The sequence below is a fragment of the Hemiscyllium ocellatum genome, chromosome 19, assembly GCF_020745735.1.
Source record: "Hemiscyllium ocellatum isolate sHemOce1 chromosome 19, sHemOce1.pat.X.cur, whole genome shotgun sequence".
NCBI classification, from domain to species: domain Eukaryota; kingdom Metazoa; phylum Chordata; class Chondrichthyes; order Orectolobiformes; family Hemiscylliidae; genus Hemiscyllium; species Hemiscyllium ocellatum.
The window spans coordinates 18,140,777-18,159,367 of record NC_083419.1 but is presented as its reverse complement, the minus strand read 5'-3'; the positions used below and the strand labels follow the sequence as shown (position 1 = coordinate 18,159,367).

At 40.6% G+C, this 18,591-nt stretch overlaps 1 protein-coding gene across 7 annotated transcripts in view; it reads left to right on the top strand.

Annotated features, from left to right (window-relative positions):
- ppfibp1b (PPFIA binding protein 1b) overlaps window positions 1-18,591 on the top strand; it is a 173,567-nt gene that overhangs the window by 132,135 nt on the left and 22,841 nt on the right. For 5 of the 7 annotated variants that reach the window (XM_060839720.1, XM_060839724.1, XM_060839723.1 and 2 more), the window contains 4 exons: window positions 44-79; window positions 1,880-2,054; window positions 6,400-6,432; window positions 17,538-17,676. In XM_060839720.1, the coding sequence (XP_060695703.1) occupies window positions 44-79; window positions 1,880-2,054; window positions 6,400-6,432; window positions 17,538-17,676 (383 nt within the window). The remainder of the gene's footprint in view (window positions 1-43; window positions 80-1,879; window positions 2,055-6,399; window positions 6,433-17,537; window positions 17,677-18,591) is intronic. The other 2 variants (XM_060839725.1, XM_060839721.1) reach the window with 1 other exon arrangement.

Below are 18,591 nucleotides of genomic sequence, written 5' to 3'. Positions count from 1 at the left end.
TTTGTTATAGGATTTAAATTTGTTACCTTTTGTCTTTCAACAGAAATTATCTCTGGAACCTGTTCAGAGCCCATTGGAGGTATGATTTCAGTGTTGAAACTTTTTTTGTTTGAAAACTCTTTTTGGGACAAAGGTGCCTATGGTGATTTGGACTGCTGTAAATCTGATAATTTTGTAAATGCTATCAAGTTGTTTGGACAAATTCAGTAAGCCTGTTTTCATTTAGCAAAACCTACCTATACATCTATTGTTAATTACTGTAGTGTTCCAGGTAAAATTAATAATCAGCTATAAGATAGCTACTTATATATTTTATACCCAATTTATGATACCAGGGCATTTCTTTCTGTTCTAATATTGACTTTTTTTCTCTTCTTTTCCCTTTCTGTCTCCAACAATTACATTTTCAGCTGGCAGGGAACATTTTGCTCTTGATTAAGGTTAGCTGTCAACATTTCTGTTAACTGGGTGAAAAATGGTCTGTTTCAGTCCCGGTTAGCTGTAATTTATTTTTAAGCTTGTCCTAAGGCAGGTGGTTTTGTATTGCTGTGGTCAGTGTTATATTAGCCTGTGAATAGGGTTGCTTGTGGCATTTTATAGGCATTCCACAACTGTATTTGGAATCTCTAGTATTTGAATTTGATGCTAATTATTTGAAAAAGCCCAAGATATGCTTGCTAAATATTGCCATTCAAGATTGCACTTCTATGGACAATGGCCATAGTACTTTAATTGAGAACATTGACATGTAGTTGAAAATGTGTATCTTTATTTTTGAGCTGCTTAAAAACTATGAACTATAATTGCAGATGGCATTTTTAAAGTGACATTTTAATAATATTGTAATTTAGTTGAACCATAGCATTAAATTGGACAATACCAGCACTGCTGATTGACTTAACCTAGCTTGCTGTGTACTATTTTCTCATCACCTAGGCAACAAAGAGGGAATTTTTTTTCAGAGGGAAGTTGTTATTTTTCAAATATGCAGGTTCAAATTTAAAACATACATAGGACTCCCTTCGTTTAAAGTACAATGATCTCCATGCCAGAAGCACCTTCTCTGCATCATGTTTCTATTCCTTTTGTTCTTTTTCTTTAAGCTAACCATTTTCACGATTGTTACTACAATTCACACGTGAACATTTCTTTGTTACAAACCAGTCCACTTATGCTAGTAAATAGAGTTGAATTAATTATTGTGGAAGACCTTAAAAATTGCTTCTGATGGGGGCACAGTGGTTTTTGTTGGAGTCGGTGCTCTGCTTCCAAAATCATAATCCATTTTTTTTATTGAAACATTGTCCACTTCTGCCATATGTTAATGTCTCTTTCGCTGAAACTTCAGTTTGATAGTGCTGCCAATATTGGTGTCTAAGTGAACTTCACACTTCATTCTTAATGGACTTTACAGTATGTCCAATACTACAACCATCAGATTATCTTATCTCTTCTTTGTCCCATTATAGTTCCACTGAGCCTAATATAGATCTCCTTCATTTTAGCATTTGTGCATCTATTGGGCAAATTGTTCCAGCAAACTAAAAAGGCTTTAAAACCCATGTCCTAGAAATTACTTTAAATTGGTATTTATCATCTCCAAGGCATGCAGTTCCTTGTAACCTATGTAACCTAGCTTTTTACAATAATCCATTTTGTAGTATTTTGGCATGTTTCAGTAGATGGAAGAGATGATTGTTGGTTTAATTTCATGTTCTGGAGAAACCTGTTTTATTGTATAACGCAAGCTTTTGAGAATCTAATATCATTTACTAAAATCATGTTTAAATTTTCTAACATCCATTCTAACAAAATATTAGTAGTTCTACAGATGCAAAATATCCCCGGAAACTAAAAGTGTACCCTTAAATTCATCTAGAATAAAGCCTGTATGGAGATCAGTAAGTTTGCATCTCTGCCACCAAAGCCACCAAATGGACATCAAAATTCTCTGGATGATGAAAGTGCAGCTTCAAAAAAAGCCAGAGCTTCTTTTGGCCGTGGATTTTTTAAGATCAAAGGTGGCAAGCGAACAGCTAGTGCACCTAACCTGGGTAAGTGAACATGAATAGTTCAACAAATTTAGTATGAACAACTTTAATTGGTGTATTGATGTGAGGCAGAATGGTATTTTATTGTATTGATCTTGCTGTGTCCCTCACCCCACCAATAAAAAGACATTAAATTAAGCACATACTGTGGGAATGGAATTACACACACATCAGGTTGGCAGAAAAGGGCATCATTGAACCCTTCCAGTTTTTAAAATTCTTTCCTTTGCTTCCAGTCATATTCTGGTGCCAGACCATTACTTACATATCTGTTTAAATAACTTGTTACAGTTCTGTTCGCCGAGCTGGAAGTTTTTGTTGCAAACGTTTCGTCCCCTGGCTAGGTGACATCATCAGTGCTCTGGAGCCTCCTGCGAAGCGCTTCTTTGATGTTTCTTCCGGTATTTATAGTGGTCTGTCCTTGCCGCTTCCGGGTGTCAGTTTCAGCTGTCCGCTGTAGTGGTTGGTATATTGGGTCCGGGTCGATGTGTTTGTTGATGGAGTTTGTGGATGAATGCCATGCCTCTAGGAATTCCCTGGCTGTTCTCTGTCTGGCTTGTCCTATGATAGTAGTGTTTTCCCAGTCGAATACATGTTGCTTGTTGTCTGCGTGTGTGGCTACTAGGGATAGCTGGTCGTGTCGTTTCGTGGCTAGTTGATATTCATGTATGCGGATTGTTAGCTGTCTTCCTGTTTGTCCTATATAGTGTTTTGTGCAGTCCTTGCATGGTATTTTGTAAACTACATTAGTTTTGCTCATGTTGGGTATCGGGTCCTTTGTTCTAGTGAGTTGTTGTCTGAGTGTGGCTGTTGGTTTGTGTGCCGTTATGAGTCCTAAGGGTCGCAGTAGTCTGGCTGTCAGTTCTGAAACGCTCCTGATGTATGGTAGTGTGGCTAGTCCTTTTGGTTGTGGCATGTCCTCGTTCCATGGTCTGTCTCTTAGACATCTGTTGATAAAGTTGCGCGGGTATCCGTTTTTGGCGAATACCTTGTATAGGTGTTCCTCTTCCTCTTTTTGCAGTTCTGGTGTACTGCAGTGTGTTGTGGCTCTTTTGAATAGTTTCCTGATGCAGCTTCGTTTGTGTGTGTTGGGGTGGTTACTTTCATAGTTTAGGACTTGGTCTGTGTGTGTTGTTTTCCTGTGTACCCTTGTGGTGAATTCTCCATTCGGTGTTCTCTGTACCCAACATGAGCAAAACTAATGTAGTTTACAAAATACCATGCAAGGACTGCACAAAACACTATATAGGACAAACAGGAAGACAGCTAACAATCCGCATACATGAACATCAACTAGCCATGAAACGACATGACCAGCTATCCCTAGTAGCCACACACGCAGACAACAAGCAACATGAATTCGACTGGGAAAACACTACTATCATAGGACAAGCCAAACAGAGAACAGCCAGGGAATTCCTAGAGGCATGGCATTCATCCACAAACTCCATCAACAAACACATCGACCTGGACCCAATATACCAACCACTACAGCGGACAGCTGAAACTGACACCCGGAAGCGGCAAGGACAGACCACTATAAATACCGGAAGAAACATCAAAGAAGCGCTTCGCAGGAGGCTCCAGAGCACTGATGATGTCACCTAGCCAGGGGACGAAACGTTTGCAACAAAAACTTCCAGCTCGGCGAACAGAACCACAACAACGAGCACCCAAGCTACAAATCTTCGCACAAACCTTGAACTTGTTACAGTTTGAGTGGTGATGCTGAAAAAGAGAAGCATGTTACTGAAGCTTTTCATCTTCCACAAATCAGGATATATGCAAGAATACCAAGTTTCACGATAAGCAGACAATTTGCTCTGCCCAAGAAAGAGTGCTGATTGGCCAGCAAGTGTTCTCTAGTCAAGCAATGCTATTGGGAAACCATGAGAAAAGTGTACATTATAGCTTTTAAGATGAAAAGGCGCATAGCCTTGTCAAGTTGTTTTCTCCTCCAGATGTTAGGTCCCTGCATTTAAATAATAGAGTAAAAAGTGAAGTCTGCAGATGCTGGAGATCAGAGCTGAAAATGGGTTGCTGGTTAAAGCGCAACAGGTCAGGCAGCATCCAAGGAACAGTAAATTCGACGTTTCGGGTATAAGCCCGTTCCTGATGAAGGACTTATGCCCGAAACGTCGAATTTCCTGTTCCTTGGATGCTGCCTGACCTGCTGCGCTTTAACCAGCAACACATTTTCAGCCCTGCATTTAAATGTAGCTTCTAGCCAGCGTAAGGGAGCCATATTGTAAGCCTGACTGATAAATTAGTTTCTGGTATAATTAACACTCTTGGGGAAGTCCACTTTGGGGCAGCCCAAATATTTGATCACATCTGATGTTGGACACTATGCTCTTAGTTTTGCAAGCACAAGGCAAGTAGCGCTAGTTCAGTTTGGCAAACCTGGTCAGCGTGGACAGGTTGGACCAAAGGGTCTGTTTCCATGCTGTATGACTCAATGATTGTATAAGTTGAGTATGATCAGTCTGTTGAGAACAGCCAAAGGGATGTGCTATATGAAAATGATCCACCAGCCACTTATTTGGTATCACAAAAACCCGATTTATCCTTGTCTTAAAATAAATCTCAGACTATCTACTGCTCATTGTTTAGAGTACAGATTGCAATAAGTTAAGACATACAATAGCTGAAATTCTTTTAAACTGATCTCTTTTAGAAGTTCACCAGTTTGAAACTGATTTGATAAATGTGATATATCTTTGTGATATATGTTTGATATATATGCATTTACTTTGCCTTAAATCTACCTAAATAACTCAGTTTGATTTAATGTGGCTGACTAGATGTGTATAATGTTCAGAATATACATGAAAATAGTATTCGAGTGAGCAAGTTGTGTGTTGGAAACTTTATTGTTCTGTTGATAAATCTTCAGTGTTATGTAGAATAAAACATGTGATGCAGTTGGCATAAATCTATAAATTTCGTGACACAGTGCCAGACAATTACTATCTTCTTCAATAAGTGAGAATCTAACCATTTCTCCTTGATGATTAATGGCATCACCATCATTATATCCCTTAATGTCAATGTCTTGGGAGATGCCATTGATCTGATATTGAAATGGACTAGCCATACAAATATCATGAATACAAGACTAGAGGCTATGAATTCTGTGTTAATTTATTTCACTCCTGACTCCTCGCTGTCTGTTCATAATCTTCAAGTTGCAAGTTAGGAGTGTGATGCAATATTCTTCACTTGCCTGGATGAATACGGTGCCAGCAACTCTGACTAGCCAAAACCAACCGATCTCCTTGATTAGCATTCCATTCACCACTTTCAACATCTATTTCCTTCACTGATTCACAGTAGCAGTATGTACTACATACAAGTTGCACTGCAGCAACTTACCCAGGTTCCTCGAAGAGCACCTTCTAAATCTGAGATTTCTACCAATCAGGCAAGGGCAGCAGATGCATGGGAACCATCTGCAAATAATCCTCCAAGTCACCCACCATTCTGATTTGAAAGTATACCATTGCTCCTTTATCATTACCAAGTTAAAATCTGGAAAATCACTTTCTTAATGTCAATTAGGTATGGTCAATAACTGCTGACTTAGCCAGGTATGCCCACATACAATGATTTTTTTTAAAAATGACAAAACCTCTCAACACTCCAAGCCGGTTTTTCTTGCACTATTTTAAATAATAATGCTCTAAAGAAAGAAATATGGAAACTTTTTAACTGCTCAAATTATACATTGATACCTTCCATTTTATTTGTTCCACTTCAGTGAAGTGGAGGTGCTGGTGTTGGACTGGGGTGGACAAAGTCAGAAGTTACATGATACCAGGTTATAGTCCAACAGGTTTATTTGAAATCGCAAGGTTTCTGAGCACTGTTCCTCTGTCGGGTGGAGTGACCTGATGAAGGAGCCGCTCTCTGAAACTTTGTGATTTTATACGAGCCTGTTGGACTGTAACCTGGTGTTGTGATTTCTGACTATAATGAAGGTCAACTTTCTACTTGTATTTATACACGTGTAATATGGTTATAACTAACTGAAAATGTTGTTACTGATTGGTATTTAGTTGATTGTGTTCTTAATCGACTTAGCAATTTACTTAATACAGCCTAAATATGAGGCATCTCCTTCCAGTTCAACCAGTACATTCACCTGTCAACAAAATTGTCATCATTGTTTAAATTAAACATCAATACTTGACTACTTTTGTGATTTTGTTAATGTTGTGAACATTTCCTGACCTTTCTGATTGGAGTGCTTTGTATCTGTAAATTGATCTGTACTTTACCTTGTTATTCCGCATATTCTGTGCTGCCGTGCTCTTCACCATCATGCACATTTTCTGGATGACTGAAGATCGCAGTCGAAGTGCAAGTGCACCGATGCTAGGTATAGTATAGCTGCATGTTTGACTGCACCAATGCCTTGCTATGGACATTCCTTGCAGCTGTTTACAACTGTACATGCTCAGCAGAGCTAGTGGAGATGTGAAGGTTAAGCTTAAACTAAACAAATCCTATAGCAATGTGTCAATGCAATATGAATCTTTAAACTGCAAAATCTGCCTTTAGCTTTGAGTGGAATGCCTTTAGGTGACCTGAACAGAAATTGCTGATTTATATAACCAGCATTAAGGGTAGCTCTACAATTCTTTTCGAAATGCTTTATTCATTTTCACACTTACCTGGTCATGGCCTGCTGATTTTGGGGTGCTTACCTTGGGAGTTTTGCTTTCTTAGTTTGTCAAAAGTGAACTGCATTGCATGTGTGACTGCTAGTAACCAGAGAAGCGAGAATAATAGCTTGCATTTACAAAACAACTTTAATAAAGAATAAAATAAAGTCTAGATGCCTTTAGTTTTCTCATTTGATATCGGCATCAGTCTGAAGTGAAAAGGCTTGGATATCAAATCACCAGAAGCATTATTCAGTGTGATGAACAATCTTGTTTGTCTAGTCCTATGTGAAAGTTTGATTTAAAATATGCAGCTTTAACTGTTCCTATATGCTGCCGTTCATTGGGGGATTGTAAACATATACAGTCACTGCTTTGATATTCCCTGTTTTTCTGCTATTTCATAGGAATATGGAAACATAAATTGCTCATATAGCTATGCCTAAAGAACATGTAGGCAAGTTAAAAAGTGGCTAGTTTTTAATTTACTTGTGGGACATTGGTGTCACTGACTAGAACAGATTTTACCACCTGTCCCTTATTGCCTTTGAAGAATAGAATAGAATCCCTACTGTGTGTTGAAACAGGCCATTTGGCCCAAAAAGTCCACACCAATCCTTCGAAGAGTAACCCACCCAGACCAATTCCCCTACAGTGACAAATGCACCTAACTCCATGTCCTGAACACTTTGGGCAATTTAGCACTGCTAATTCAGCTAACCAGCACATCTTTGGACATGTTGGAAGAAACTGGAGCTCCCAAAGGAAACCCATGCAGACAAGGGGAGAATGTCTGTCTGTGTGGAGTTTGCACATTCACCTGAGGCTGGAATCTAACCTGGGTCCCTGTTGCTGTGAGGCAACAGTGCTAACCGTGCTGCCCCACTGACTGACTATTCTACTGGTTGACTAACTATTTTACTGGTCTCCCGCAGGTCTTCAGGCTGCACCTCTCCATTCATGCACTTAACTGTTATGCTTTTACAGAATCTCTATTTACAGAGTAGGAATTGGCAGGCATGAGAGAAACCTTTTCATTGACCAGGCCCATATCTAGTATAAAAGAATTTGGCTATGGTTATGACGGAAGAAAATGCCACAGTAGTGTCCTGCAATTACTTCAGGACGACCCTCTCGTTCATACAAATGGAGATTATATGAAGTGACGACGTTGGCCGATGGTTTCAATGTCCTGATTGCCACTCAGTTTCTCAAACCTTACCTTCCGTAAGGTTGAACTCCTCCAAATTCCTTCCTTTGTTTTAACTCATTCCATTTAACAAATTCACTCAGCATCTGTATTCACTAACTTGTGTTGGCTCCAGTGCAGCTCTACTTTCAGCTGCCTCATTGAGAGAGAGGGAATTCTAGAACTCAGTCTCTGCCCTTCTACCCCTCTGCTAAGACACTGCTTCAGACTCACCGCTTTGAACAAGTTTTAGGTCACTTATCCTAATATTATCTGACATGGTTTTATCTCATATTATTTACTAATCACTCCTGTGGAACGCCTTAGTATTTTTACTGTATTAAAGGCAAGTTGACATATATAGCTATTACCTGGTGACTTGGAAACTTTGTAAAAGCATAAATGATTCTTCAAAATCTATATGGCTCTCTTAGATAGAATTAAAGGCACACAGGTTGATATCTTGGACGCACATTGGAGTAAAATTGGGTAATTTTGTAACGTTAAAATGTAGTATGACTGTTCTGATCTTCATTTTTTCCTTAAATCTTCATGGGTGAAATCAATCCTATTAAAATCAGGTGGGTAGCCTGGTTTTTCTACCTGGGAACTGTTGAACTTTCCCAGGTAGAAAATTTGGATACAATTTAGATTCAAAAACTGCAGCCAGATCAGTGGCACTACAGTTACTCTGTTGTACATCAGGGAGAGTCAAAATGTAAGCAAGCAGTAGTAAGCTCTGTAGTCAGGGACACAGATAGGCATTTCTGTGGCTGCAAGTGAGATACCTCCAGGATGGTGTGTTGCCTCCCTGGTGCTAAGGTCAGGGATGTGTCTAAGCAGGCACAAGATATTCTGAAAGGGGAGAGTGACTAACCGGCAGCAGTGGTCTATATTGGTACAAATAACAGGCAGAAAGCAAGATGAGGTCCTGCAAAAGGAATTTAGGGAGGTTGGTGAGAAGTTAAAAGGCATACCCTCTAGGATTGTAATTTTGAAATTCCACTCTGTGCTACATGCTAATGAGACGTGAAGCTGAGTGTGTGGCAAAAGAGCTGGAAGAAGAGGGCAACAGACATCTTGATCATTGGGGTCTCTTCCAGGGTAGGAGAGACCTGACAAAGAGAACAGTTGCACCTAAACTGAAGAGACACCAATGCCTTTTTTCAGGAGGTTTGCTCGTACCAGTCAGGAGGGTTTAAACTAATGCGGCAGGAGGGGATGGGAACCAGAACAGGAAGTCAGTATGTTCAGTGACTGAGGAGACGGTAGAGATTAAATTTATTAAGTCTAATAGGAAGAACAGTCAGGCCCGTATTAATGAACACAGCGGGGACTAGTGGTCTGAAGTGTATTTATTTCAGTACAACGAGTACAATATGTAAGGCAAATTAACCTAGAGCCTGGATTAGTATATGAAGTTATGATATTGTAGGCAATACAGAAACTTGGTTAAGAGAAGGGCAGGACTGGCTGTTTAACATTCCAGGATTTAAATGTTTCAGGCATGGTAGAGGAGGATGTAGAAGAGGTGGAAAAGTTGCATTATTGGCTAAGGTGAATGTCACAGCTGCACTAAGAGTACATCTTGAAGGGCTCATCCAGCAAGGCAAAATGGGTAGAAGTTGGAAATACGAAAGGCACAATCATGATGTTGGAGTTATAATAAAAGATCTCCCAATAGCCAGCAGAAAGTTGAGGAACAGACATGTCAGCAGATCATGGAAAAATGTAAAAAAAATGACTTGTCTTCAGTAATTGTAACTGCCCCAATATTGACTAGGATTCCCTTAATTCCAGCAGCTTAGTTAGGGTATATTTTGCTAGGAGCATCTGGGAAGTTACTTGAAACATTGTCAATATTTCAACTAGACAATGGGCAAGCTAGACCTTGGTTTGGGGAATGAGCCTGGCCAGGTGATCGAAGTTTCAGGAGGGGAGCATTTTGGAACAGTGATCATAATTACCAAGTTTTAAAACACTTCTGGCTGAGGATGTGACTGGTCCTTTGGTGAAAGTGCAAAATTGGGTGTTGCAATAGTATTAGGCAGGAACTAGAGAAAGAAATTGGGGGTAAACCGCGTCCTACATGTGGGAGTCTTTGAAAGGCCTGTTCTTCAGAGCTCAAGACCAGCATGTTCTTGTGAGGATGAAAGTTAAGGAAGGCAAGATTTGGGAAACTTGGTTGACGAGATGTTGGAAGTTTAATGAGAAAGGAAAAGGAAGTATACGTAAGGCTGTATACGTAAGGCTAAGGGTCCAAAATTGGATAAGGTCTTTGAGGATTATAGAAGAAGCTGAAAATGACCTAAGAAATTAGGAAAGCTGCAAGGGGCCATGACAGGTTTTTTGGCAAATAGGATTAAAGAGAATCCCAATGTATTTTACCCAGGTATTAGGAGCAAGAGGATAGCTAGGGAAAAACTAGGCCCACTCGAGGAAAAAGGGAATTCATGTGTGTAGCCAGAGGAGTGGGTGATGTCCTCAATGAGTACTTTCCATTGGTATTCACCAAGGAGAAGGACATGGATGATAAGATTTGGGAGGGGTATGTTGATATTGAGAAAGAGGTGGTGATATCTTGAAAAGCATAAAGATAGATAAATTCCCAGGGCCTGATGGGATCTATCCCACGATACTGAGGGAGGCAAGGGAGGAGATTGGGGCGTTGGCAGAGAGTTTGTATCCTTTTAAACCACAGGTGAGGTCCCAGAATACTGAGAATAGCCAATGCTGCTCCTTTGTTTGAAGAGGGCAACAGGGATAACCTAGGAAATATAGGCTGAGAAGCCTTACACAGTGGTAGAGAAGCTATTGGAAAAGTTTCTTGCAGATAGAATTTACTTGCATCTGGAAGAGAATGGACGTATTAGGGATAATCACAATACTTTGGGAGAAGATTTGTAGCTCGGGTGCTTGTTGTGGTTCTGTTCGCTGAGCTGGGAATTTGTGTTGCAGACGTTTCGTCCCCTGTCTAGATGACATCCTCAGTGCTTGGGAGCCTCCTGTGAAGCGCTTCTGTGATGTTTTCTCCGGCATTTATAGTGATTTGTATCTGCCGCTTCCAGTTGTCAGTTCTAGCTGTCTGCTGCAGTGGCCGGTATATTGGGTCCAGGTCGATGTGCTTACTGATTGAATATGTGGATGAGTGCCATGCCTCTAGGAATTCCCTGACTGTTCTCTGTTTGGCTTCTATTCCTGAGATGCTGCCTGACCTGCTGTGCTTTAACCAGCAACACATTTGCAGCTCTGTTTGGCTTGTCCTATAATAGTAGTGTTGTCCCAGTCGAACTCATGTTGCTTGTCATCTGAGTGTGTGGCTACTAAGGATGGCTGGTCATGTCGTTTCGTGGCTAGTTGGTGTTCATGGATGCGGATCGTTAGCTGTCTTCCTGTTTGTCTTATGTAGTGTTTTGTGCAGTCCTTGCATGAGATTTTGTACACTATATTGGTTTTGTTCATGCTGGTATCGGGTCCTTCGTCCTGGTGAGTTGTTTTCTGAGAGTGGCTGTTGGTTTGTGTGTTGTTATGAGTCCTAGTGGTCGCAGTCGTCTGGTTGTCAGTTTGGAAATGTTTTTGATGGATGGTAATGTGGCTAGTCCTTTGGATACAGACCACCAGTCAACAATCCACAAGCCAGGGACACTGCCAGACAGAACGGATTCAGGATCATCCAGGTAATGATTACAGATGCACACAACAGACCACACAAATACAAACAAGAAATTGCGCGCCAAAAATCGTTAATTTCAAAAACCACCAATCAGGAATGGTCCCGGACAGGCCATCACCATAGTACAGAACAGGACCACACACCACAAAAAACTGCACTAAAAGAAAAAATGGCCAAACTAACACACAACGAAGAGGACACCACAACACACACCTGGGTTAAAAACCTCTCCCACAGACAGCTCACAGACACGGAAAGAAAAATACTGGCCAAAGGACTCAACTACAACCACAGAGACGCCAAGACAGCAGACTTCCTAGCAGCACTAGAATGCACACTCAGAAACAATGGACTGACAGAAGAGACACAACAAACAGTGAGACAAAGTATCGTATCCCTGATAACAAGGAAAAGACAAACACATAACCTCAACACCAAGGAGAGGGAAGCACTAAAAGCACTAAGAAACGATAAGAACATAATCATGCTACCAGCAGACAAAGGCAGAATGACGGTCATCTTGGACAAAGCAGAGTACATCCAAAAAGCGCAACAACAACTTGCAGATACCAACACTTACCAAAAGAGGGAGTTTGACCCCACCCCACAGCTCACCAATAGGATAAACAACACACTGAGGAACCTACAAAAAAAAACGGACTGATAACCAGGTCTGACCTACAGAGAATGAAACCTGAAAGCAACAACACCCCCAGATTCTATGGACTACCTAAAGTGCACAAACCAGACATCCCACTCAGACCCATAGTATCACTACCAGGGACACCATCACACAAACTGGCTAAATAACTACAGCAGAAACTGAAACACCTGATCAGCGGATCCAGACACTCTATACAATCAACACAGGAATTCTTGGACATCATCAGAAATATACACATAGACAAGGAAGAAACCATGGTCTCATTTGATGTAACGGCACTTTTCACCTCTATTGACAAAGCCCTAGCCAGAGAAACAATAGCCAACCTGCTGGACATACAGAACAGACAACAAGATGGGGAACCTATCAAAACAGACTGCATACTCAAACTACTGGACCTGTGCCTCACAACACACTTCACATTCAACAGCCAAATATATGAACAAATCAATGGCACACCATGGGCTCACCCATCTCTGGACTATAGCAGAAGCGATAATGCAAAGGTTAGAACAGTCTTACTGCAAATTCAACCCAAACTCTGGGTCAGATATGTAGATGATACCTTTGTAATCATTAAAAACACAGAGGTAGAGAACACACACTGGATCATCAATACCATACTCACAGGAATCCGATTCACTAGAGAGGAAGAAAAGGACAGCCAACTCCCATTCCTAGACATGATGGTACAGAGAACACCGAACGGAGAATTCACCTCAAACGTATACAGGAAAGCCACACACACAGACCAAGCCCTAAACTACGAAAACAACCATCCGTACACACACAAAAGAAGTTGCATCAAGACACTGTTCAAAAGGGCCACAACACACTGCAGTACACCAGAACTGCAAAAAGAGAACACCTGTACAATGTATTCACCAAAAACAGATACCCCCGCAATTTCATCAACAGATGCCTAAGGGAAAGACAATGGAATGAGGACATACCGCAACCCAAAGGACTAGCCACACTACCATACATCAAGAGCATTTCCGAACTGACAGCCAGACGACTGCGACCACTAGGACTCCTAACAGCACACAAACCAACAGCCACTCTCCCGACAGCAGGACGAAGGACCCGATACCCAGCATGAGCAAAACCAATGTAGTGTACAAAATTCCACGCAAGGACTACACAAAACACTACATAGGACAAACAGGAAGACAGCTAACGATCCGCATCCATGAACACCAACTAGCCACGAAACGACATGACCAGCTATCCTTAGTAGCCACACACTCAGATGACAAGCAACATGAGTTCGACTGGGACAACACTACTATTATAGGACAAGCCAAACAGAGAACAGCCAGGGAATTCCTAGAGGCATGGCACTCATCCACAGATTCAATCAATAAGCACATCGACCTGGACCCAATATACCGGTCACTGCAGCGGACAGCTGGAACTGACAACCGGAAGTGGCAGATACAAATCACTATAAATGCCAGTGAAAACATCACAGAAGCGTTTCACAGGAGGCTGTCAAGCACTGAGGATGTCATCTAGACAGGGGACGAAACGTCCAACACAAATTCCCAGTTTGGCGTACAGAACCACAATAATCACCATACTTTATGCAGGGGAGGTCTTGTTTCTCAAACTTGAGGTTTTGAGCAAATAACGTGATTGATGGTCAGGCAGTGGATGTAGTCTACATGGACTAAAGCATTTGACAAAGTCCTTCATAGTAAGCTGGTATAGAAGATTAAGCCACATGGAATCCAGTGATTAAGTAAATTGGATACTAAATTGGCTTGGTCATGGGTGACAAAGGGTAATTCTGGTGTGTTTTTATTTTGACAGGAAGTCTGATCAGTGCAGGGTCCCCTATTGTCTGCAATTTATAAAAATGATTTGAATGAAAAATCGAATGGTCTGATTAGTAAGTTTGCAAACAACATGAAAATTGGAGTTTTGGGTAATGAGGATAGCTGTCAAAGAATACAGCAGAATATAGATAGCTTATGCAGAACAATCTCTGTTATCCGGACATCAATTATCCGAATTTCAGATTATCCGAACAAGATCTCAAGGTCCCTTAAAACATCATCAGTTATCCAAACATTCGGTTTTCCGAACAACATACTCCCCACCCATCTCGTTTGGATAATTTAAGTTGTTCTGTATCCTCAAGTAATAGTCTATCTCATGTAAAAGTTAACCCTAGTTTTTCACAGATAACAGATCAATGTTTATGAGTCAGTGTGCCAGCTGTCATGTCCTGCTCCAGTTTTCCAGTCTGCCGGATGTTCCGCTCTGCTCCAGATCTTCCAGTCCGCTGGCTGTCTTGTTCTGTTCCAGGTTTTCAGAATTACTGTAATTTGTTCATTTATTCATTTGGAAATCAGTTGGGCTTCTGATAATGATATGGTATGAATTTTGACGGGCATGAATTTGTGCCCCTCAAAATTAGTATCCACTTAATAGTTGACTCCATAAATGTAACCTTAAAAAGGAGTCAAAAAATTTGACTATTACTGGATGTTTACGATCAGTTGGAAAGTTGGGCGAAGAAATAGCAGATGGAGTTTATGTCAGACAAGTGTGAGTTAATGCATTTTGGAAAGTCAAATGCAAGAGGAGAGTAAACCATATAGGAGTTGGGATGTCATGTTGCAGATGTACAAGATGTTAGTGAGGCTGCTTTTGGAGTACTGTATACAGTTCTGGCCACCTTGCTATAGGAAGCATATTACTAAATTAGAAAGAGAAGAGACAAAGTTTACCAGGACTTTGCTGTGACAGGAGAGGCTGGATAGGCTGGAACTTTTTTCCCTAAAGCATAGGAGGTTGCGGGTACTCTTAGATATTTATAAAATCGTGAGGGGCATTGATAGGAGAATAACCAATGTCCTTTTCCTAGGGTGGGGGGATGTTCAAATTTAGGGTGCATATTTGTAAGGTAAGAGGAGAAAGATTTAAAAGGGACCTGAGGAATAACCTTGTCCATAGAAGGTGGTTCATATGTGGAATGAACTGCCGGAGAAAGCGGTGGATGGAGAGTGGAGTACAGTTACACATTCCAAAGACATTTGGGCAGGTACATGAATAGGAAGGTTTTAGAAGGATATGGACTAAATGCAGGCAAAAGGGACTACTTTAGTTTAGGAAACCTGGTCAGCATGGTCAAGGGTCTGCTTCCATGCCATATAACTCTATGGCAGGACCGTTAGAAGCAGAATTTTCGTGAGAGCATTGGAGGCTGAGAAGCAACCTGTTAGAAGTATAGCAAACTTTGTTTTAGCCAGCACCTTGTGAACCGGCACCTGATAAACTTCACACTGGAAGTTTACTACACAGGTCTGAGGGAAAATGTTTAAATGAGGTAGAGTCATAGAGTTTACAGCATGGAAACAGACCCTTCGGTTCAACTGTCCATGCCGACCAGATGTCTCAACCCAATTTGTCCCACCTGCCAGCGCCCGGCCCATATCCCTCCAAACCCTTCCTATTCATTTACCCATCCAAATGCCTCTTAAATGTTGCAGCTTCCACCACATCCTCTGGCAGCTCATTCCATACACATACCACCCTCTGCGTGAAAAAGTTGCCCCTTAGGTCTCTTTCCCCTCTCACTTTAAACCTATGTCCTCTAGTTCTGGATTCCCTGACCCCAGGGAAAAGACTTTGTCTATTTATCCTATCCATGCCCCTCATAATTTTGTAAACCTCTAAGGTCACCCCTCAGCCTCCAATGCTCCAGGGAAAACAGCCCCAGCATGTTCAGCCTCTCCCTTTAGCTCAGATCTTCCAACCCTGGCAACATCCTTGTAAATCTTTTCTGAACCCTTTCAAGTTTCACAACATCTTTCCGATAGGAAGGAGACCAGAATTGCACACAATATTCCAACAGTGGCCTAACCAATGTCCTGTACAGCCAAACGCATACCAAACGCCGCCTTCATTATCCTATCTACCCGCGACTCCACTTTCAAGGAGCTAGGAACCTGCACTCCAAGGTCTCTTTATTCAGCAACACTCCCTAGGACCTTACCATTAAGTGTATAAGTCCTGCTAAGATTTGCTTTCCCAAAATGCAGCACCTCGCATCTATCTGAATTAAAACTCCAGTGTGAGGTCCTTGGAATGCTCTGCCAGGGAAGGCAGTAGAGACAATGGCAATGTTTAACAAGCATGAACAAGGAGGGAATAGAGAGAATGGACCTTGTGCAGGCAGAGGAGATTAATTTAGAATGACATTATGGTCAGTACAGATGTGGTAGACGGAAGGGCTATTTCTATGTTTGATATACAATGATTCATCAAACACTTGGTCAACTGCTGCTTCGTTGTCAAGGAGCACGATTGCCTCCAGAGAGAGGGAAGATCATGAACAGTGACAGTCATGCCTTGAAATTGCTTGGCCACCACATTTTCCTTGTCAACCTGAACTTTCTGCTATACGATTTCTTACCAATGGACAGCACTATACTCACCATGTTACTGAGTAAAGTAGGAGTAATGGCCATTAGTTAACTAGTTTAAAGACTAAACCATCTGTTAAAGGAGCAAGGGCATCCTTTGTTGTGTGAATTATTTTTCCAATATATAATTTTCATGGCTATTAAAATGTCAAATGAAAAAGCATTTTAAGGTATAGTTGTTAGTCATGTGTTGGTTTGGCTCTGCTGAGTGTGATAAATATCAAAAATGGGAACAGCTGATCTCAGTCCATAATGGTAAGGCATTTGCAGATACAACTTCTGATAATCTAGGCAGATCAATCAGAAGTTGATGATTTAAGTGAATTGAAGCATTTTTATTTTCAAGTAAAATAATCCAAAAGAGAATTTTTCACCCATTTATCTGTTGAAATATACCATAATGCAAAATGTATATAAATGTTTTGGGGCATGAAATGTTTTGGGATTTTAGCGTATTTTATGAGCCTTCCCAGTATCTCTGCCTTAATTGTTGTTACTAGCAAATTCTTGGTATTTGCAAGATTGACCCTTTTAAGATGCTTCATTGCTTGGGCTGGATTCCAAGCACTATCTGTTTCTCAGTTTGTGTCCAGTATCAGAAGGTGGCAGCTCCAGTTTCAAAACCAGGCACCTTATGGTAAGTTTTATTTATTAATGTTAGACACACACTGTGGATTTGAGGATAAAGTCATGCCCAAGGTTTAACTCGAGAGTTCCTGTTACATTTAAGATTCTATAGATTTTGGCCTTGTTTCCCCAAGGATTTTTTTTTTTTAAATCCTTAAACCAAAGTCCATTTCACTGAATTGGATTAGGACATAAGCTAACTTTAATTAAATTTTCTTTTGAAAATGTAGCTGAGACGGAGAGAGAATTGGAGCGTGTGGATAGTGCTGGTGTCCCACTGCGTGCAGCAGAGGCTGACGGTTGTCAGCTATTTCCAAATTCCCCAGAATTGAAAAAGAAATCAAAAGGAATTAAAAGATTGTTTGGAAAGTAAGTTATTTTTTTTCATGCTAAACTTTTGACATGTAAAACTTTTGGGTTAATTTATAGTTTTGTGTAGGAAGGAAGAAGAAAAATTTATTGTAATTTTTAACGGGCCTTCCTTAAGCTAAGATTTCTGAATTGCATCGAGTTCATTTTTAGCTCTCGAGCGATTAGCACTGCAAATTATCTGCTTCAAATTTATCAGAAGTAACTTGGAATAGTCTTTAAATTTGCTCTTGTAAATTCAATCCCAAAAGCTGAATGATGTGTAATTTATTTCAAAGTTGCTGGTGTTTTTTGACAGCTGGTATGTTCTTGTGAGCTGATTTAAAATTGAATGTTGTTCAACCTTCGGGCCTTTGTGTGTAAAAAAAAATGTCTATTACATTATTATAAACCTACTGAGCAGTGAGATGTACCGAATGAATACTGAACAAAATAATTAATATGAATTTTGACATTAAAGGTCACAGTTTTGCAGCACCGAGGTTGATAGTTTGGAGGAAAATGTTACAAAGACGAGGGCACAGAGAAAGTTCTCTTCATACAGCACCTTTAAAATGGCTGGGGGCAAGAGGAGCTGCCTCAAGTCTTTCACAGAGCTGTAATCGAAGAGATAATGGGAGCAGTTGCAAAATATTTATTCTAGGGTTTTCCAGACAGCTTAAAAGGAAAAGTGAGTTGCAGCAACAGACAGTTTAAAAGTAGAATTTCAGTTAATTTGGTCCAAGAGGCTGAAAGACCACAGCCATCACTGTGTGTGGTGGAATGGGAAAGCAGGGAGAGAATGAACATTTATAAAATACTTAATGACACAAAACGTGTTGTTGAGTCCAACAAGTATATACTGATGTTTATATACTGGATGAACCTTTTCCCACCCCTTAATTTAACCCTAATATCTCTAAAATTATTGATTAT